The following is a 23204-nucleotide window of genomic DNA, read 5'->3' on the forward strand; positions in this document are numbered from 1 at the left end:
GAGGAAATCACCCACTGTTTTTGTCTTCGACGCTCTTTGTCTTACGAAAATCCATCAAGTAGTAAGGACAATATAGGCAAAATGCTATCTAAATCATGGCATTTTTTCAGTGTGTAAGATATCCAAAAGTCACACGGGTTGGGCATCCTGTCCTCAGCATGAAAGCAAAATCGAAGGCAACAACTTCAAATCAAACTGTTAATATTGTTTACCAAGGGAGAAAACTCAAGGTCATTAATAAATCACAAGCTTTCTAGTGTAAATCATTCCTAACACCATCTCCGAAAACGAACACCCCTAATTTGTTTCCAGAATTCCCAGAACTTTGTTGAACTTCCTGTCCAGCGTCTCCTCCTGCGAACGAATATCCAGTATTTAACCCAATAGCTAAATGGGTAACATATTATATATATAAAGAATATTAAAGAGGGTTTTCGGGTTTTTAACATTTTTATTATCAATAGACATCTAATAGCAACTTAAATGATTATGCTTCTCAATAACACATAAATAACTTATTAGACCAAATCACAAACATTCATACAGTACACCACCTTAAAAATGGTTCTACACACATACCACATGACTAGCTATATGGCTTTTTCCATCATGTCAGATAATGTATGGCTTCTTGATATAACCACAAAACTATAAATAATTTATATTTTATAACTCTCTGATATAAGATGATCTACATATTTCCAATGAAATTTATATGACTATAAACGTGATCTATGCTTCATAAAACCATTGTAAAAAGATTCAAATATTTATCTTCTAAAAACCACACAGTTACAGTAACACTGCATTATCTGCATGTGTTTCAAAAGTAAAACTTCACCAGGCTGTTCAAATGCTATTCTCATGAGACCACATGAAGGGTCTTAGCGATGTAATTATAATATATGACGTGGTTACTAGTAACAGATTGCTTCTAATGGTCCTATCATGGTAACAGTACCCTGGGTAATTTTTTAACCAAGAAGATGAAAACAACAAACCCCCATATTCACAAATGATATTTAGATCTCCATTGTCTACATTAAATATTAACTAACAGGTCATTAATGTAAAGAATTTCTGTGGTCTTTAAGTACTGATCTTATTTAAATCTAAAAATACATCAAAGATTACAAATAGAGACAAAACTTTACTAAAGAACCATCTCTTAGCAGCAACCACCTGGCTCTAAAGGCCACTTAATCTCATTTCTAATTGAAACATTCTTGGCATATTCTATTCTGTGACTAAAGCCCACCTGCCAATTATGACCACAAGCAAGCAGGATTTTTACAAACATACTTCACCATAACTAATTTCCACATACTAGACTTACCAATTTCACTAAGACTTAACAAATTCACTCCTCTCCATTTATTCAACTTACAAAAAAGAACTGAAACAGCAAAAAACAAAATCATCCATTCGTACCATAATGATTTTTATAACCATTAAAAATAGCTATCATATATCCCTATATTTTCTGATAAATTAACAAAAAATGTTCACAGGTATCTAGGTCTAGTATATACATATATTGCACATTAAGCAAATTGAACTGATTTTTCTCCAATAATCTCAACATTTATCAGTCAATGTATATGATATCAGTAAAGATCAAGTGAAACATAGGCTTTAAAAAAAATAATTTCCTTGTTTAAAAAAAAAGGCCAAGACAAAACTTACGGTAAAATCTGGTTTACATAGCTTCTTTTTTAGAAAAAAGACAAAATGAACACAGCATCCATCTTGGTTTAAAAGGTCAAAAACAACATTTGAAATCTGGTATGCATTACTTCTTTGTCAAAACAAAACATATTACTAGTATTTTTTTGTCAAAAAAGAGCCATGAAAAATCTTAAAATTAGCTTTGTAACATTTCTTTTTTCAACAAAGGCCAAGCAAAACTTTAAATTTTGTTTCACCATTTCTGCATCAAGGAAGGCCAAGAAAACACTTAAAATTAGGTATACATTAAATCACTTTGTCGCCAAAAAAGACAAAGACGGCACTTGAAAATTATTTCTTAAAAGGGAATGATTAAGAAAATCTTCTTTTTTTTCAAATATGGCCATGAGGGAACATTAAATCATTTCTTTCTATTCTAAAATATGACGCAATAAAAAAAATAATATAGCTATCAAATATATGAATCAAATGCCATTTTATCTATAAATTTAAATCTGGAAAAATATCATTAATTTCTGCATTTCTGCTTTTATATTTTAGTAGTGGGATGCGTTTTCCCTTAAAATGGTATAGAAACGCAGTAAGAAATGAGTATGAAAGAATGAATACCAATATTAGTATATTTTCTCTCCAAAGAAAGTCTATGTACACTGATAATATGAGTATGTCATAAAATAATGCTAAGATTTAACTATCAGCAGCATTTCAGGGTATTCAAAAAAAAACGATCAGCAGAAGTGAAAATGGATAAAGATTTCAAAAATAACACAGGCTGAGATTTCTTCCCAAGGCTTATATTAGAATAAGAGTGCTAAAAACTGAAAGAAAAATTAATTGAGCAGATCTTTTCACTTGAACCTACACTGTGAAACTAAATTTTACGAGTGTTTTTATTAACAAGTCTAACTTTGTCCTCTAAAATGCTGATTTTTTGTTAAGATCCTATGTTCTATATATCAATACCAGGTAAGAAGTCTAATGACTCCATCCAGCATCTGATTGGTTGACATTTAATCTAAAACTTTGAAAATGACCAATAGCTGACTTGTCTTGAACTCATTTAATAACTTTTAAAGCTTCAGATATTTTCTTAGCACTGTGTTATACAAAATTTGAAAGTATCTTTTGTTTACACGTAAGGAAAACTTGAAGTATGAACATATTTAATGTTTACTGAAGTGAAATGAATACTCAAAGTCGTCAAAAATAACTGGACTTGTTATAAAATATAACTATATTAATTTACCGTCCATATAAATCAGTTCCAACAAAACTTGGATCTAAAAAATAAGACAAAAATTCAATGAAAGTTCTCCGAAGTTCAATGTTTATAAATTTAATATTCAATTAATTACAATAGTACTGAATACAGAGTCTGTTTTCTTATCTGGTTTGAGAACAGCATTACAGCAAAATAACTGCTTACATTTAGTTTTACAAATCTACACTTATCCGCCCTAATATTTCAAAATAGAATATTCCAGTTCATGAAACTGGAATAACCTAATTAATGCTATAGGGAAAGCAGGGTACAGGAAGCAATGCTGAATATTGTCTAAAATACAATTCAATAACAATGTTATGACAAACAAAGATTCACAAAGGTCCACAAATCATATACTAGCAAATTTTAGCACATTTTCAGCTTCTTCATAAAACAAACATTTAAAAAGTTTTTACATACACTTATCTAAAATGGTTGCTCGGCAACCATTCCAGTATCACAGTTATCCAAGTTTTTTTCTTCTCCAACAAACAGAAATTATCCCGTCAAACCATACCTTCAACTACCAATGTGGCTTTCTTGCGTACCGTGTACAAACATGCGACTTATCTACGAAAAAGTCACCATGTTCACCATGCCAGCCACTGTTCTTTTTTGCAACCAACTTGCCGTCTGCAACTAGGAATAGCTGTCTGCAATGTAGCTACACCCAAAGTGAAGCACAGCACCCCAGCAAATGAGGCCAAGCTGGTAAAATCACTTTTCCTTACCACGTTTGTATTCAAAATACATCATTGTCTTACACAATACATTTAATTTTTCACAAAAATGTACAACTCCTAGCTGAAAACCTCATTAGCAGACAAGCAAATTCAACTTTTACCCTAAGCAATTGAGTTACAGCAAAATGTGAAACCCGTAATGTTCTATAGTCCTTCGCAAAAGTTTTATAACACAACCTTATAGAGCACGCCGACCCACATTACACAAACACTCAGGATTTCTATACGACAATATGTTATAATACTCTAATATTACATGTCTTTTTTGGTATTTGGCAGGATTTCTCTTTAACTGTCCATTAAATAAATTATTAATAATATGACTTTTATTCTCTTTGGTTTTTTACAATGTCCAAAACTGGAACTTAACACCTTTTTTGTCATCTATGCCATTTTTTTCATAAAACACTTGGACCATTTACACATTTACAAACATCATTTCTTGAGTACTCTCCAGTATATTTTCACTCCTCCTATATCTCATACATGTACAATTTGCTGAATATTGAGAAGGATAACTCCATTTTCATTCCTCCATGAAATATTGTCAATGGTTATCTCCCTTTATCAATCCCATGATTCCACAAGTGTTGAGTTTGCCCAGTTAATTTTTTGAACCAGAAACTGAGTTGCAAATCTCTTATGGTGAAAACTGTTGAGTATTTTCTCCTTGTGTCTAAAACATTGTCTCTATCAGACAACTGGAATCTGAAAGGATAAAATTCTTGTACAAGAAACCATTCCCAGTAAATACAATATCATAATAGTTGCGGGGGGGGGGGGGGGGGGGGGGGGGGGGGGCGGTGCTTAGAGATTTTTAACTATGTAAAAGCTTCAAAAACTGCAAGATCCAAATGGAAACTTTGATTTAATTTTTTTTTTGGATTACCAGTATTACAAATGATACATTTTCTTCTGATTTATTCATGGTCAGATGTCATTAGCCTTTACCCTGCTAAATTTCTATAATGGACTGGTCCGTCATTCAATTTGGGCAGTACCATTTATCATTTGAAGGGGTGTTGACTGAAAATTTACTGACTAAATAGCTAACAGTGCAGACCATGATCAGACTGCATGGATGTGCAGGCTGATCTTGGTCTGCACTGGTCGCAAAGACAGAATCACTTGCCGCCAGGCTAAAGGTTAGATAAAACACTTGTGACCTTGACCTTAAAGGTACAGACCTGACTTGTGACAAACCATCTCATTATGCTTAATATTTTTGTAAAGTTTGTGTACTTTTCTAGAACACTTTGCCCAACTGCTTTTCATGGAATGTTAACATACACACTTTCACTTGGACAAAGTGTTTGTACTGAAAACTGATAGCAGACGTTTTGTGTGGAGGAAAGCACTCAAAATTTTGTCTTTCACGCTCTTTGCCTTATGAAAATCTGTCAAGTAATAACGAAAATACAGGCAAAATGCTACTTAATTCAGGACATTTTTTTCAGTGTGTATGGTATCCAAGTCACATGGGTTGGGCACCTTGTCCTCAACATTAAAACAGAACGAGGGCAACAATTTTAAATCAAACTGATAATACTGTTAACCAAGGGACAAAACTCAAGGTCAGTAATAAATCACAAGATTTCTTCAAATTTTAAATGCTTTAGTATAAATCATTTCTTACATCATCTCCAAAATTGAACATCCCTAATTTGTTTCCAGAATTCCCAGAATTTTGTTGAACTTCCTGTCCAGTGCCTCCTCCTGGTGATCTATGGCTCCTGTAAAGGGAGGGAATTTCTGACTTTCCCGACTTCGCAGGGCTGGCTGGCAATGGGTTGATGTACCCGTGTTTTTCTGACCCTGTGGAAAACAAGTTCACACATGTTTTTTGATAAAAGCTACATGCTAAGTCTGACTAGGTGTAAGTTCTGTAAATATGCAGAATGTCATGACAGCAATAGTTACATTTACTTCAACAGAAATTTTGACAACAATAAAGATATACATGTAATATTATGTCAGTTAGAAAGTAAATGATCCATCTTTTAAGAACTATGAAACTGGAAGGTCTGATCATTCCTTATCAAATGGCCAAACAGTAGTTCAGTGTTCGAATCAAATAAAAAAAAAAATTCTGCCTTCATTTAAGAGAAAATGTTTCACTCAAATCTGATTACCTCTTAGAATCTATAAACCACCTTAAAACTATTTGCTTCTTTACAAAGATTTGGAGTAAAATTCACAATCAAAATAATACACTTACAACTCAAGACCATTCAAGGAAGAAAAAAGAATATGTAAAAGAAAGAAGAAATAATGGCATTATAGAAAACAAAACTGATGCAGGAAAAGACATATTTGGTTAACTCACAACTAAATGTTCTCTATAAAAGCTCTTGTAGAAAACTTTAACCTTCACCCTGCTAAATTTCTAAAATGGACTGGTCCATCATTCAATTTGGGCAATACCACTTATTATTCAAAGGGATGTTCACTGAAAATTTACTGACTGAATAGCGAACAGTGCAGATCATGATCAGGCAGGTTGTACTGTAATCATGCTTTCCTAGGGATTAGAACTTAGGACCTGACTAAAGTTTTAATAGAGCTTTTGAAACAACAGAAATGAGTTTAAGCAGTCTGCAGACAAAGTGAATATTTTTTACATTAGTTATAACAAGATGAATATTGAAATATATGCCACAGTACAGCTGTTCCGTATCCATACAACTGTATAATTTATGCCAAATTATTAGTGTAAAATAATCAGAAGAAAATGCTCACAAGGTTACACATCAATTACAACATATACTATTTAGAGTTATAAGTATCCCATGTTACACAGGAAAAGTTTTGGCTTCAGTTGCTCTAAACCTCATCTCTCAGATTATTTTTCTAAACAATCTTTTAAGTCAAGTACAGTCAAATATTGTTCACTCGAACCCAAAGTCCGGTCCCAGCAAAATATCTATATATTGTATATTGTTCGATAGCTCGAACTACCAATAACTCGAACAAATTTTGCTTGTCTCCTCAAGTTCAAGCGAACAAAGTTAGACTGTACATCATCTAAATCTGACAAAGCTTTGAGCAACCAAGTCCTTTCACAACATATAGAATTAATTGAAGAACTTAAGGATAAATTAATATATGTGTTAACTAACCATTTTTAGTATCAGGGGAGGGAATTTCATTAGTTGTTTCTACCGTGTTAGAGCTATCTTCCTTGCTGCTAGAGTTATCTCCCTTCTTTCTTAGTTTACCATGTTCTACGAGCTGTTTCCGCCGTTGTGATTTAGGATATGGCTTGTGTGGTATATCAGCAGTACCGTAGTTACTGTCAGTACTGTAACCAGGGCTTATAGGTCGTGCTTGACGATGGTGTCGTTTTGCCTTTTTCCCTTTAATTCAAAACAGCAATTTATGTTTGTATGTTTAATTTTGTTTATTTGGATGCTACTTTAAGAGAAAATATCAGCGGAGTTAACTGTATTCTTTACTTGTAACAAACTCCTGGCAAGCACTTGAAAACATCCAGGTACTAAATAAAGATGAAGGATAAAGAACATGTATTATCTTTATTTGCTGCCACTTTGTAATAAAATATCAGAAATTATTTCCTCATCCAAAATCTCAAAATTATTCCGTGAGATTCTCCGAACATTCTTTTATCATCATCAAATTTTCCTCCCGAGTAAACAGAAATTCTCTCAAACAATGCATTTTTTTAGGATGCTGAAAAGTATACAATCACAATCATTGTTTTAATTGCCAGCAAGTTAGACAAAACACTAAATTTAAGCCTGGACAAAGGTTCTATGCAATAACACTTCAGACGGGAAATGGAAAGACAATGCTAAGAATGTCACTAATCTACTTCTTAGTACCCGTTTTCAAAATTTTAACTTGATTCGCTACAGGAAAAGAAGCCAGGGTTTCACGTCATTATAGCAGGAGAGAATCCCCTACCCCAGTCCCATAACGAAATCCCATCTTTTCATTAAAATTTGTCCAATTCTCGGAACTATTTATTCAATGGTGATATCATACCTTGTTTAGGGTTTGGATCACTGACTGTGGTACCCACAACAGTCAGGCCGGACAGCTCAGCAGCCCTGGCAACAGCACTAGCAAAATCTTCCTCATTCAAAAACTGGTTGTCACCTTCCTCAGATACGTTACTGGAACTGGAATGTAATTCACTGCAGTCCTCCTGGCTCTCCCAGTTAGCTACCATGGAATCTGAAATGTCACGTACATTACACTGTAAACATTTAGCTTTAAATGTCAGCTATCAAGGAATATAACATGCAAAGCAAGGTATATCAAGTGTTCTGTCTAAGGTCAGTTTCTGTGATAAGCTACCATGGATTCTCAAATGTAAAATACTGTGTAATAATTTAATTTCGTGGGCACGAAATTTCGTGGTTTTGGTCAAAACGGCAATTTCGTGGGGATACGAATTTGTGGATTTCAACATTTGAACATAAAATAAATGGGAATTTTACTTGTTCGTTGGGATTAAATTTCGTGGATTGACTCAACCACGAAAATTAGTCCCCCACGAATATTAATGATTTTACAGTATAGCTTTCCCCATTTATCTGCTATCCACTAGAATCTTATTGTAACATGGGTTACAAAAAATACGTTACTGGAAAAAGTCAAATTTCCCAGTTGACGACTATGGAATATAACATGTAAAACAAGACATATAAAGTACCCTGACATAAGTTAGGTTTCCCAATAAGCTACCATGGAATCTCAATATAAAGTACAGCTTTTTCCATTTATCTGCTATCTGGTAGAATCTTAATGTAATGTAGGTTACAAAAATATGTTACTAGAAAAAGTCAAATTTCCAAATTGCCTATTAAGAAATCTGAAATCGTAAGTAAGTTACATGAAAACAGTGAGCTTTCCTGAATCTGTATTGTAAAGTTTGTAACTTTAATAAACTTTATTACTGGAAACTATCGTTTGAACAAAGAGCAAGAAGTTTCCTTGTAATAAAACCTCTGATGTTTTTCAAATGAAATTGAATCAAGACTGCATATCTGAAACAGTTTACACAATAAACTGACTTCCTACCTCTCTCATTAGTTCTGTCTACCCCATTTTCTGAATCCTCAGCATAGTCTGGGTCCTCCGATATCGGAGAATCAGCATTTCGGGAGTACCCCTCGTCTATCATACAGTGTCCTGGCTGTGAGCTCTCAGACCTGAAATATGGTAAGAAAGATTTTGTGACGTTTTGAAATTGAAAATATTTTTGTTTCTTTTCCCAACAATTTATAAAGGACCCTTATCATGCTGGACACAATTGATTTTGCCTTTGCAACCAGTGTAGATTGTGATCAGCCCGCACAACCATTCAGTCTGATCAAGATTGTCCTGTTCGCCATTCAGTCAGTATCTTTTTGGTAAACACCCTTTTTACAGTTAATGGTACTGTCGAAATTGAAATATGGACAAGTTCATTATAGAAATTTAGCAGAGTAAGGGTTAAAGCATACGTTCTTTCTAGAGTCTGCACGAGAATACTGTGATATCATTTACCGGTAAATTCCCTGGCATGAAATTTCGCGCAAACGTGAAAACAGACTGTTTCGCGCGGGTTTTAATTCGCGCATTTTCTATTTTAGAAAATTTGATGAAGAAATAAAATCAAAAAATAATAATAGCGCAGTCTTAAATTCGCGCATCGGTCCTAGCGCGAAAATTCGTCCTACGCAAATAAAAATGATTTCACAGTAGATGGAATCTTTTTCACGTTTACAATTTTTCTGACTCGGACTTATCGAACTATTTTTTGTTTTCTTGCTACATCTGCAATTCATGTTTACATAAAAACATTTTTAACATCTAATCTGGAAAACTCACTTTGGTGTTAAAATTTGTGTAGAAATCTAATAATACAGGTGTAATTTAGAAAGGACTTGACTTCAGAGTAATGTCAAAATAATAGTTTCAAAACAGATGAATATCTTTGAGAAGTTACCGGTATGTCATATGTGAATACGGTATAAACTTGTATTTTTGTTGGGAGCTATAAATAACAGTTAAAACCCTACTTACAAAAAATGGGTTTTTCGATACCCCTTTTAAATTGTTCTTGTTTTTTTTTATCCTTAATAATGAACATTATAAAAAAAATTCTCTATTTCAAAAATTTTGACATAAATTTGGAACTGTGTCTGCTGAGAAAAATGGTTGTTTACCTAGAATGATACATCAATGGTCTGCACTGTGTTTCTGGACCAACAACATACTGCTTGTCTTTCAAATCATTTCCTTCCGAGGAAGATCTTCCCTTCATGCCGCCCCTCGACTTGGCCGACCCTGCGGAACTTCCACCACTATTACATACGCGATATTCACTAGCACTAGAGGGAGGAGATTCTATTTTGTAACCATCCAAGCATGGTATCTGTGAAGTTTCACCTCTGTTTCTATGGTAACTAGTATTCAAAGCATTTAAATTATTCATCTGACCCCTACAGGGGCCTTCACAATAGTTCCCTGGAGGACCACCAGGGATATTTGAGAAGTCTCTTGGAGGCCCTTGATAGGGTACAGAAGAGTCATTATAATCTATATTTCTATCAATTAATCCATCCTGGATAGGCTGAGTGTAATTATATCCATCTTCTCTTGGAACCTGGGCGTAATCATACTCATAGGGTCCCCTAGGCAGGGGCTGGGAATCCCAGGGTTGTGAATATCCATGTAGGTATACAGGGGTTCCTCCTCTTTGGCTACCTCCCCGTTGCGGGGCACCGAGAGTCCTTGATATATTAGGCGGTAGCACATGTTGTCTCTGCATCTGGGCAAGTTGTTGCGGAGAATACGGCCTGTTATCAAAATTTCTTAAAGACATACACCTGTTACAATTGTCTGAGTACGCTCCAGGACTGAAATTTTGCATTTGGTGAGGATGCGTCACTGGGCACGAACATGCCGACATCTGCGCCATCGAGACTGGTGACAGTGGGCTTCGCGCTCGGTCTTCTGGTATCTCGGAATACAGCTGATCGTCTTGCAGGTACTCTCCATCACTGGGAGGATGGTTTGGTGGAGGTGGAAGAACATCGTTCCAGTTGACAACAGGCTGGTTCTGAGGCATTCCAGGCCGGTAACCAGGCTTACGGAGCTGTTTGATCAACATCCCGTTTTCATCTGTAAAGACAGAACAAAGAAACTGAAACTGTGAACAGTTTTTGAGTAAACCCCAATAAATGAGTTAATATGATTATAACATTACTTCAATTACTAAAACATGTTTTGTTCTTTCATAAATGAGATGCTGCATATCTTGCTATGTGGTATATACTTAACACCCTCTTCATTTAAAAAGTGACTAGCCTGGCTCTTAAAACACATAATATAAATTCTGGTGATGATGGTGTTCTATACATCACACGCACACAAAAAATGCTGATATACTGCACAGCCTTGGTTGCAAGGTATCCTGTGATTTATGAAAACAATAATTTTCATTATCAGTATTAATATACTTCCTTTGTCCTTTTTTACAAACATATTCAGGTTTTTGCTCACAGAAACTGTAAAAATGCTGCTGAATTGATGACAAAAGTAATTAATCAAGCATATGCACATTATGATATTGGAGGAAAATTTATTTCTCTGAGAGCACGACGTTAGGTAGACTTAATATGTATAAAAAAGTTTGGCTACTGATCCACTATACTAAAGTAAAAGTGACCAATTCAGTATCGGGTAGCTAATAAAGATGGTACAGGTGCCCGTGAAATGAAAGCATAGAGGTTGAATATCTGAGGCACACAGTTTATTTCAAGCTATTTGGTTAGTATAGTTAACAACAATTATGCCTTTGTTCCATCCGGCTATTACAACAACCTTTGTAAACTGTTAGTATCATGTAATTGTGGCATCATAACAAAGCACAGTGATTCTTTCCTTTCACACGATGGTGAACTTCAATACTAGCAGCAAAAAGCATGGTGCAGATGCCGGCACTAGTATGCAGCAATAACAAATGATTTTTGGTAGCAATTTTAAGCATTCTCTTTAATTCTACCCTATTAAAACTGTGGTAAAGAAAAGCATGAAAATTGTTATAAAGTTATCTGCAAGAATGCTGATTTCGATCCATATTGCATTTTTTCATCCTCTATCATAGCTCATTTAAATACTTTTTCCTCAGAGAAAGCAACACACTGCAGTCATACATGCAAATCAATCATAACACTATTCATCAATAGTTATGTTTAACAAGTTGCTTTTATTTATCTTAACAGATAATTCAGTACTTTATTAAACAACTTGCTTCTGTAACTTCTATTGGATGAATTCAATATAACATCGAAGTACTTGCTTTTATTTATCCTAGCAGACAATTCAATACCTTATCAAACAACTTGCTTCTATCTATTCTAACGGATGAATTCAATAATTTATCTCCACAACTTGCTTTTATTTGTTCTAGTAGATCATTTAATCAGATATCAAACAACTTGCTTTTAATTATCCTAGCAGATCATTTAATAAGATATCAAACAATTTGCTTTTATTAAGGTATTAGGTCACTAATAGTAATGTTTACAAAATGGCCTTTGCTTGGTATATTCTGAAAGGTAACCGTGTTTTGCACTATTTTGCAAATTTTAAACAACTTTTACCTTGCCGTTTTTTTATAAATTTTGAATAACTTATGGTATCTCCTCAAGCTCAAGTAGAGACAAATTTCAAAGTGATAGCCACTATCCAAAATGTTTGCAGAGAACTCATTTCATTTAATTTCAATAGAAGAAACATCAAACTATTGGTAAACAATTATAAAACACAAAATAAAAATGTCAATATCATTTTTTCTATGGTGCCTCAAGTAAACGGATTTAATGAGACAGAATTCATACTTCAACATTGAAAAAATAAGGTCGAATGATGTGTTTCTGTTTTGAATTTTGCTTACTCCATTTAAAAATAACCTTAGGGAAGACTAAAACCTACCTAAATTTCTTCCACAATATATAATCTAAGAGTGAAAGCAAAATAGAGAACTTTCACCGTGCGTAACTCAATATTTTTAAAGATGTGTAACTCTACCCCTTCTGTTTAAGTAGTAAATTCTCTTTGAACACCAAAAAATCGCTTATAAGATTCATCTTTTTCCATTTTTGTACAAAACATCAATAATAAGTCTTGAAAGAAGTAAAAACTTACTAGTAAAAAAGGAAAATAAAGAAAAAAATTTTTGGTCCCAGTAGGGCTTGAACCTACGCCCCCCTAATAATTGCAGTAAAAGTAGGTTTATAGTAGGAATTAAATACTCCTCAAAAAGGAGGTTCTCTATTAGTGACCTAATACCTTAATTCTAGATCATTCAGTAAGGTATTGAACAACCTGCTTGAATTTACCTAGCAGATCAATTAGTATGATATCAAACAACTTGCTCTTATTTATCCTACAGATCATTTAATAAGATATCAAACAATTTGCTTTTATTCACCCTAACTTTATCCTAACAGATTAATATTCAACAAGATATATCAACAAACTTGCTTTATTTATCCTAACAGATGATTTAATAAGTTTAATAATAACAAATTAAACTTGCTTTCATCTTCCCAGTAGAGAATGCCATTTTACATCAAACTCTTGTTTGTAAATTTAGTACCTTATCTACCTTTTAGACTTAACACTACTACAAGCTCTGCTGCTAAAGAAACTAACCCACAAGAGTGAAGCAAGCACCACAAACTTTGACGTATTTCTAGATAACTACTGAAGGAAGTTTTTTCCCACATCTCATCACAGTGTGACTTTATTCAAGTCTCTCAAATGCTTCACACATTAGAAATTTCAGAAAGAGCAGAATGTACACAAGCTGGGTTCATATATGTCATTGGGGAGGGTTACGTTTCAAGAGCTTTTGGAAGGGTGTATCTGCAAATGCAAGGTGACAAGAATAGATTCCAGATGATATATAGATATATACAGTAGCATGAAGCATGGGGGCTACCTGACAAATGACCGCTGTCTCCGGCTGAACTTCTATTAGGTTCTCGAGATTCTATGGACACGTCTAATATAAAAGTTAAAAATCCTGTTAAAAACCTATGGTACTGGTACCTTAAAATATTGTAAACTAAAACCAGACATTTTACAATGGTTTCCAATGCAAATTGTTACAAGGGATGTTTTCTTCCTTTTTATTTCTCTGCATAGAGAATCGAGTCCGCATAATTTTATCTAAGCTAACCACATCAATTTTAGCCATATTTCTAAGTTGACACTTTTGCCTTAAATTATGAATCCTTATTGAAGGTTGAACCTATGGCATAGGTTAAACCCTTTAAAATCTTTAATGATTCATTTACAGTAACTTACCACCTTCAAAAATTGGAATTTTGACGTTATATTACAACAATGTCTAAACTGTGTTAGAATTTTTGTTAGATGAAAACTTTCAACTGTGTAAATATTACAACTTTTTAAATTTAATATTAACAGTTCTATAGTACTCGCTAGTAATGTACGTCTATGTCATGAATAATAATTACCTGTAGTTATGGATCTGTCTGTAGCCGAGTCACCGGAACCGCCACTGTATTGTTTACAACCTGGATTAATTGGACGAAACAACTGATCGCCAGACTGAAAATGTACAAAAAACAATACATTACACAAGTTGTTGGTATTGCAACCTTAAGATACTCTTTGTTTTTTTTTTAAAACTGATTCTGAAATGTTTTTTATCTAAGATTGATTTAAGACAGATACAGTTATGACCAACCATAAATCAACAATTATCTAATTGTGCTTATTTGCCCAACAAATTCCCCACAGAGGTCACAGACTAATTTCAGACATCTTGTCTTCTGTCAGGCAATCAAGGAACAAAATTTACTTTGCAAGTAATCATGTCTCTGGACTGGTAATAATGATTTCTTTATTTTGTTGGGACTGATATAACATCGACATGGTTATACTTATTAGGTCATATGGGAACTTCCCTGCTTTTGCTTGTGGAGGAAGACCCTAGTTTAATTCAAGCAGGTTTAACCAGTATGCAATTTCTGCACCATTTTCTAGACTTTTTAACTTTTAAAATTGTTATGTTCTTATGCCATTACAAAATTTTCACTGTATATACTTGTAAATGTTTGGGTGGACCATATTGAAAATCAGTCTTTGACGAAATATGTTTATCCACAATTTAAATAGTCAATATTATTATTAATCAGCAACCTTCAATATATCAACTGGCCGGCTTTCTAGCATGAAAGATTTCTATACCCAAACGAAGGTTTTAAACCCACAGTGGTGATGGATGCAGGATTCAAAGTCATCAAGCTTAACCACACAGCCAACAGTGCCTCCTCTCAACCCCTAATTAAGTACGAGTCTTGTGACCTACCCATCAACTAACCAGACAGGCTCTGTTGAACCATGTTCATGTGTATACACAACTTGGTTACTAAACAATAATACAAGGAAATACTCCATTTAAACAAATGATACCTGTTTTCTTGAATTCTGTGCTTGGGCCTGGGCCTGTAGCAGGGCTGTGGTGGCATAAGGGGTCACAGGGCCTGACTGTTGGTAGAACGTCTTCATTTCAGGATGGTTAGCCATATTGTACATGGTGTCAGACTGGTTATCACTGCTCTCATGTTGTGACTGCTGTAATAATGTGTTGTACTCTGGTGGTAAACCTGCTTCTGAAAATATCAACAGATTTACACTGTTATCATTGCATCATAATTTTTCATCATCATTCTTATTATTGTTATCAAATGATTTTTGAATTGCAGAAAGCAACTTCCAGAAGAAGTATTTTTATTGCTGATCTCAAAAACTAAAGCGCTTTATTCTGGGACTTTTTTCTATAAAATATTAACTAGATTAAATAGTGGAAATGTATTATAAAACTTATAATTATAAGACTGTCTAACTTTAACTGTTTCAGACTAACCCTTCTGAATGTCTCTTGCTAGTGCCCCATTAGCCTGTGTAAGTGTTTCCCTAATTTTTTTAATAAACTTTTCCAATTATCAGTAATAAGCACTTACTTCACCCAAAACTAAATTGCCGTTACTTATTAACTGCAGTACATGAGTACAAATTATTTAGGCTAACCAGTGTGAAAAAAAATCATAATCTGAGGACTGTACATTAAAGTTATGTCTCTTCTCCTTACTTTTCTACTTTACCCATAATGCTCTTCAAGAGGACGTCTGCTTATTTTACCCATAATGCTCTATTGTCACTCACAGGCCAAGACTTTATAAGTCTAGACATTATATGAAGCACTCTTGATTTCTGTGTCATTCTATTTTTTATTAAGTGCCACTTTTGTAATAGCTGTTATACTTTGGATTTGACACAGATATCAAGAATTCTATTTACTTCTTCCCAACCCTAAACCAGTCTTTTATATCTTCAGTCTGACATAGATTAAAATATTCCATCAATTTCAGCTTTTTAACTACATTTTGGGTCTGACACAGATATTTAGACTTCTCAAAAAAGAAGCAACTTGTCATACTCGGACATACGTATGAGCTACGTGGATTCTTATCAAATGTAAAACCAGTCAAAAAAAGTGATCTACATTGCCAATCACTGAGCCAGTCTATTCTTACCATTATTATCCTGAAAGTTCCCATCTTTAACACCATAACCTTTCCTTGCAACACTGCCATTCCTGAAATGTCATGGGCGATTGTTAAAAAACAGAACAAAATTTTTAAACTACTTTTAATCACTAAAGAGCATAGTAACAACTATAGTATGGCAAATTATATAATAGAATACCAGCAGATATTGGACTTGACAGAAGTTGACAAGTTGTTTTGTGATTTTAAAATCATGTTACCATTCTATAAGACTTTCTAGTATACAATCTTACACTATTTTAGAAAAGGGGACACAAAACAACCTTTTTTGGTAGATGTAAAAGTTCTGACATTTTTATTTAAGCAAAGAGCTGGGCACTTTCGTAATGAAGCATGACTATTTCTTCAAGAACATTATATAACTTGCATCAAATTGCAAACTTATTTTGGAATATCATACCTTTCTGATGTTTTATCACTTGTTCTGGGACCACCTGTATACCACTGTTCCTTCAACTTCTTCCTTCGTTTCCGACTCTTACACAGCCATACAGTGAATATACAGAGACCCAACCATAGAATGCCTCCCAATGCGCCAATCATACCGATAAACCACGCCTTCTTCGTAATCTGATTCTCATCTGGCCCTGTACACAGGATAAATAAAATTTTCAACAGTTTCTAGCATTTTTGATGATTATTTGAAGTTAAAAGTCATGGTAAATCTAACATTGATTTCTAAAATACCTCAAATCGAAATAATTCAAATTCAACTTGCAAAATTTTTGTTTATCATCAACAGCTTCTGATCTTATACAAATTCCATGTTCATCAAGAACAACCACAGAGACATTCTGCACTAAAAAGGTAGATCAAACACTAGTTAGATTAAAGGCTCACCTCCATTCTAAATTTAATGCCATATATTCAAATCTACAAATGTGACTCAAGTTCACTGCAAATAAATTATACTTACCAACAGAAAGAGCAGTGCTAAATTTTCCAACACCTTTCTGAGTTTGTGCAGCTATCTCAATATTGTAGTTGACGCCGGGCACCAGTCCATCTATTTTCACTTCATGTGTGGAACCATTTGTATGCTTGCTACAGTTGTGAACTCCATCCTCGCTCGAACACTTGACCTACATAGAATGATGTTATGTTGGTTTGTTTGTTAGTGTCTTGGGGTTTAATACAGTGTCTTAGGGATTAATTCATTTTAAAGTCTGGAGATTCGTCTCAGAATGCAATCCTGCCATTGGTCAATTTCAAAAGTTAGCTCAGAATCAACCAATCAAATGCTCTAGTTTCCAGACTGGTCTGTTGAAATTTGCAGACTTGAACCAAATATTCAACAAACAGCACACCTGCAACCTTTCAACTGAGGGTTTTGCATTATCCCTTGTGAGCCAATATAGTGCCCTGACATGACCTAGTGAATAATATTTATACAAACAACTAGATGCTTAAAAAGTTTAGAACTAAGAAAGCATCTCTATTATTGAATGAGATCTCAGTTGGTTGTCACAGGAATAAGGGAATTTCACACTATGTTCTTTTAAGAATTTTCAGATCTATTGCATTTTGTATATCTTTAAAACTATGTTGTTGAAAAGGTGTGATAAAATCTACCTGATATCCAATTATCTCCCCTTTCCTGTGCTCTATATCAGGTGCAGACCATTTCACCAGAACCTCCGAGTCACTTACTCTCTCGATCACTGTGTCTTTTGGTGGCCTTGTTGGAACTACAACACAACAAAAGTTGTGACTTTTTATGTTATGCATTAATTAAAATTGAAAACACAATAAAAACTTCTCTTCTTTCATTTAAAATCTACAACACAATAACGTTTTTTTCATTTAATGTCTACAACGGAATATAACCTGGTGTTTTGCTAATGCATCATTTTAAGTTACCTTATTAAGTGGTGATGGCAGCATACAAGGCATAAAAAAATCAGCTTTACTCTCTGTACATAATTTATAACTTAATTTTTACTTCTGACAATCTATTGGTTAATAGTTTATGTTCTCACAGAATAATGCCCTTCCGCCCACTCAAAAAAATTCTATGAAAAAACAACTTAGCTGGAATATTTCAGATTTAATCATACCTGATTCACCAGACTGTATCTTCATTGGTTTACTGCATGACGATGTAAGTGTCCCACTGGCAGCCATTACACATATTTCGTAATATTCATAGCTTTCCAGTCCCGTGATTGTGTGGGATAATGGCCGGTAGGGGACTCGTTTTATCACAGTCTGACCGTATCGATGATCATGGCGATCACCCATGTTAAGGATATGTCTGTACTGTACCACAAACCCTGTAACGACTTTGTTCTCGGTATTCACCTGAAAACAAATTTCATCTTTAATTCATATGCTTTTCCCATTAAGTTCAGTGCAAATCTATTGTGTACCTGAATCTAAATTAACTGAAAAGTAAGTTTTAACATTAATGATCTTTACATTTCTAAAACTAACTTAACTGTAATCTAATTGAACATTTCACACTGTAATTGTAAATTACCAGTAACTAATAACAGTTTAAAATAATCAACCCCCAGGCCTATCTTAGTTTTTTTATTTAAAGATATTAACTATTTTATTTTACGACTTGTTGCATGGTTTAGCAAAGAACTGGAGAATTTGCATGACAACATTTAAAGAAACAAACTTTGCTTCAGTCTGTCTGTTATGAACATACTGCTGAGCCAGTTCATTTTATTTTAACTGTAGAAGTTTGTCCGTTTGTTTTGGGTTTAGTGCCTTTTTTCAGTTGTGCAAGGGCAGGCCATTAACCTTACCATTTTTCCAGCATTCTGTACCAATACTAACCTGTACCCTGCAAGTAACTGCGTACTTCCCTACATGAAACAGAGGTGGAAAACAATTTTTTTCATATTCAATGTCTTTTATCGAATCGAAACAGAGAACATATGCCTTGCCTGTTGATCAAGCTCACAGCCCTTCGATCCACGTTCTCTCTACTGAGCTAAGTGGGCTGGCAGCTGTTGAGCCAGTTCATGCTATATTAACCATAGAGAGACTGTCTCTAATATAGATATCAATTTTAACATACCATCCAACTGATTCTGATAGCGCTGGAGTTGACAGCTTCTCCTCGCAGCAAGGACACCTGAATGTCTCGTAATCTTTCTTCTATCTCGGCTACTGGGAGCGTAATTGTTGGTACCACATTGTGACCTTTCTCTGCAATAATATCATCATTGTTACATACAAATTTTCAAACTCAGCATTTTCAAAGTCTGCTAAGTTAACAGAACTTTTATCCATAAAGACATTTCAATTTCATATCAGGTGGGTGACCTCACATGAGTCATCATTTAAAAGTACTGTGAAATCATTTTTATTCGCGTAGGACGAATTTTCGCGTATTTCGCGCTAGGACCGATGCGTGAATTTAAGACCGCGCTATTATTATGTTTTTATTATACGTTTTCCTTTCTAAAATTGAAAATGCGCGAATTAAAGCCCGTGCAAAACAGTCCTTCTTTAAGTTTGCGCGAAATTTCATGCCAGCGAGTTTAAATGATTTCACAGTACTATGTATGTTGTAACATTAAGTTTTTTTTATCTAATATTGGTAGTTTCAGTATCAGTCAAGCTAAAAAACATATAACTAGTAAGTAATACTGCATAAAAATTAATAAAATTTATGCACAAATCAATCATTTTTAAATAGGGCATTAAAAGCTGCATATATGCACAAATGTTCACTTTAAAAGAAAGGCTTTCAGAATTTACCAAGAGTTCGAATAATCTCAGACAGTGGACTAGGTCCCCCTTTTCCATGGCTGTTTATTGCTCTGACAAGGAATACGTAAGTAGTGTTGGGAACAAGTCCATCTACGGTTATATCTGTACTGGTATAACGGGCTCCAGCTATTTTCCAGGACTGAAAGGTAATACACAAGAAATGAATTTTAACCCAAAAAAATACAAGCACTGAATTTTAACAAGAAAATACGAGCAATGAATTTTGACCAAAAAGATGAATTTTAACATTAAAATATATTAATTTCAACCAAATATACAAGTTATGAATTTTAATAAATCAGGATAAATACCTCATATGTTAATATTAAAATCAAAAAGTTACCACACAGCTTCACCTGCGTATATAACATAAACATTAGAATTTAGCTATGCCAAACTTTAGAGTAAATGGCAGGCTTTTATGTGTTGCCTACTCATCAAACATACTTAAGTCATTAAGTCTTTGATATCAGTCAAGAAAATCATATTTTTTACGACAATCTGTTCTAGTTTTCTGTGCACATTCCCCAGCTCTGGCACACATAAAAGACTACAAAGGGAGCAAATCAAATTTACTGTATCTACCTCTGATAAGCCATATCCGAAGTACTCTACTTGGTACGAATCAACTGGAGATGCCCCTGTATCGCGGAACAGTTTCCATGACAACCTGACACTCGTATCTGTGACATCACTGACAACAGGTTTCTCTGGCGCTCCAGGGAACTCGGTCAGGTCTGGTGGTGATTTAATGAAACTCCTTCCTTCAGCTGAAATCCAAAACACAATTGCAATGTCATTATCATACAGGGAAGAAAACTGCATGTTTGCATTTTTCCCCAAAACAATGTATCATTACAGTGTAAGTTCATTTTCACTATTGACAAACTGTTTAATCTATTAATCATTGTGCTGAAAGTAACATCTTATTTTAGAAGTATTTAATCTAGATGTCACTCAATACCTGATGATTTCCTTATTATCACAAATATTACTTTGTTGTTAAGGGAGATAAATGCTTACATTCTACAATCAATTTTGCAGTCATCGTTGTCTCCCCTGTTTCACTGCCAGCCTTGCACATGTAGTTCCCGGAATCTGAAATTTTCAAACCTGGAAAACAAAAAAGCAAAGAAATTATCAGCAGCAAATCTCAGCTTATTTTTGCTTTTGCTCATTGAAATTAATAAAACTGATCAGACAAACTGGAGACGAACTGTCTAAATTTAACTAATAAATTTTCTTAGATGTTCAAATCAGAAAAAAAAATGTTCAAAGTATAAGGAATTAGATTCTGAAATACAATATTTCATCATGGTGGCACGGTCATATCTCATTCTGTATTTTTGTTCATATCATCAGCTGCTAAAAATGAAGTGCCTATTAGCAATGGTCATAAAACTTGCAACAGTTACATTTTTCCTGTCAGGACTTTTTTGTGCCGTAACATATATTGTTCTTGAAAAATGCCAATGGTGCCAAAGTGGGAACAACATGGCAGATATGGAAAACTGGTAAAAATTTTGCACTTTTAATACTCTTCACTTTTCATGATATGCAAAAATTCTCGGCACAGCTACAACATGCTTTAATATTTAATTATTTTAACAATGCAACCATACTTGAAATTTGCAGGGTTCCCGAATCAAGCAGCAAATATCTGGCATCCTTTTTATCGAGGGAGCGGCCATTTTTGTACCAGCGTATGATAGGTTTCGGATCTCCGGTAGCCTGGCAACGTAACAGTGCCACTGCATCTTCCTCCAGTGTCTGGTTGATCGGTCCAAACCGGATGATCGGGGGAGGTCGAAGGTCATTGTCTGGAAAGATAACGTCATGCTCCTCTGAAAAGTGTGCGAGAAATGGAAGATGTTAGGGGGTGAACAGGGTGTTACAATCATGCAGGATAGCAGAGTATACAAGAATAACTGTGAGAGACACAGGGGTGAACATAATAATGTCATCATTATTTCTTGTGCCGGACTACTTTTCATAGACTTTTTGGTTGTATCAATCCACTATATTAACATTCCAGCAATAAAAAAACATCGCCCTTTTTATCTTTTAAAACTGAAATCTGATGATGTCAATTGAAAAAGCCTTCGAGACTGAATCTGCAAAATTTTAGGTCAACGAAATTATGGTTTTACAGTAATACCGTTACTTGTTTAACAAACTTTCTCGTGATTTTTTCGGGTTTTTTAAAAAAAAATTTGAACATTTCTGAACATGTTCCAAATAACAACAACAATCTGTAACATTACCAGCCAGTAGACATACAAACAACCCCATAAAATGATCGATAAATAATCCAATCAATCAAATAAAAAATAGCATCACGACTTCTTGTTGTATTACTGGGTAGTTTTATTGCCACCAAGTCTAGACAGCTTAGAAGTTTTAGGTTTCGAGTAATTCACTCTAAGTTGTTATTTGGCACACAGCTCTCCATAAATGGAGGACATAAAGTATATCAACCAATATAAGTTATGAATATGTTAGGTAATCAATTCATTGCCATTATTTATCTAATACTCATTTATAACGTCCATACTACGATCATTTACAATATTTTCGCAAGACAAAAGTCTCGTAAAATTAAGAGAAAGAGTCTAGTAATCCAAGAAGTGAATCTCAGCACAATCAGTAACTTAAATAGTATACGTTTTCACACGGACTTATTTTTACACAAAATTATTGAAACTGCCAAATCATAAAAAATCATTCCCACGTAATTTTATTTGAGATTTTCTGACTTTTAAACTAATATTGTCTTATTTCATCCCTTTGTCTCTCAGAAGCAGCAGCAAAGATATAACTATACAATAAATAAATAGGAAAAAGGTGCAAAAAAGAAAAGAAAGGGAAATAAAATACAAAGAAATGTAAAAATTAATTAAAACCAGTGTAGAAATTTCAACAAAAACAAAATATGCTGATGTCAATACATAATTACATACAAAACAATAAACTTGAAAATACTCATAAAATAATTAGGAGAGAAAAGTGAGAGTAAATTTCAAATCACTTTTTTCTGTTTATTCTACCATGACACAGTGTGGTCCCGCAGATTTTATAGTTGAAATGTTACGGATACTACAAACTCAAAAAGAACTTTTTTTACTTAACCCTTATCATGATGGACACGACTGATTCTGC

At 34.1% G+C, this 23204-nt stretch overlaps 1 protein-coding gene across 11 annotated transcripts in view; it reads right to left on the reverse strand.

Annotated features, from left to right (window-relative positions):
- Nucleotides 1-1640: 1640 nt before the first annotated feature.
- LOC123559698 (roundabout homolog 2-like) overlaps nucleotides 1641-23204 on the reverse strand; it is a 176226-nt gene continuing 154662 nt past the window's right edge. For 8 of the 11 annotated variants that reach the window (XM_053552458.1, XM_053552462.1, XM_053552459.1 and 5 more), the window contains 19 exons: nucleotides 21668-21889; nucleotides 21069-21158; nucleotides 20631-20815; nucleotides 20034-20184; nucleotides 19348-19478; nucleotides 18374-18617; nucleotides 17889-18004; nucleotides 17233-17398; nucleotides 16717-16903; nucleotides 16284-16345; nucleotides 15160-15359; nucleotides 14199-14292; nucleotides 13658-13720; nucleotides 9873-10830; nucleotides 8743-8873; nucleotides 7702-7893; nucleotides 6816-7052; nucleotides 5333-5511; nucleotides 1641-4404 (listed from right to left, as the gene is read on the reverse strand). In XM_053552458.1, coding sequence (XP_053408433.1) covers nucleotides 4390-4404; nucleotides 5333-5511; nucleotides 6816-7052; nucleotides 7702-7893; nucleotides 8743-8873; nucleotides 9873-10830; nucleotides 13658-13720; nucleotides 14199-14292; nucleotides 15160-15359; nucleotides 16284-16345; nucleotides 16717-16903; nucleotides 17233-17398; nucleotides 17889-18004; nucleotides 18374-18617; nucleotides 19348-19478; nucleotides 20034-20184; nucleotides 20631-20815; nucleotides 21069-21158; nucleotides 21668-21889 — 3623 coding nt within the window. In that variant the 3' untranslated portion in view covers nucleotides 1641-4389. The remainder of the gene's footprint in view (nucleotides 4405-5332; nucleotides 5512-6815; nucleotides 7053-7701; nucleotides 7894-8742; nucleotides 8874-9872; nucleotides 10831-13657; nucleotides 13721-14198; nucleotides 14293-15159; nucleotides 15360-16283; nucleotides 16346-16716; nucleotides 16904-17232; nucleotides 17399-17888; nucleotides 18005-18373; nucleotides 18618-19347; nucleotides 19479-20033; nucleotides 20185-20630; nucleotides 20816-21068; nucleotides 21159-21667; nucleotides 21890-23204) is intronic. The other 3 variants (XM_053552466.1, XM_053552468.1, XM_053552467.1) reach the window with 3 other exon arrangements.

The sequence above is a fragment of the Mercenaria mercenaria genome, chromosome 10, assembly GCF_021730395.1.
Source record: "Mercenaria mercenaria strain notata chromosome 10, MADL_Memer_1, whole genome shotgun sequence".
NCBI lineage: Eukaryota > Metazoa > Mollusca > Bivalvia > Venerida > Veneridae > Mercenaria > Mercenaria mercenaria.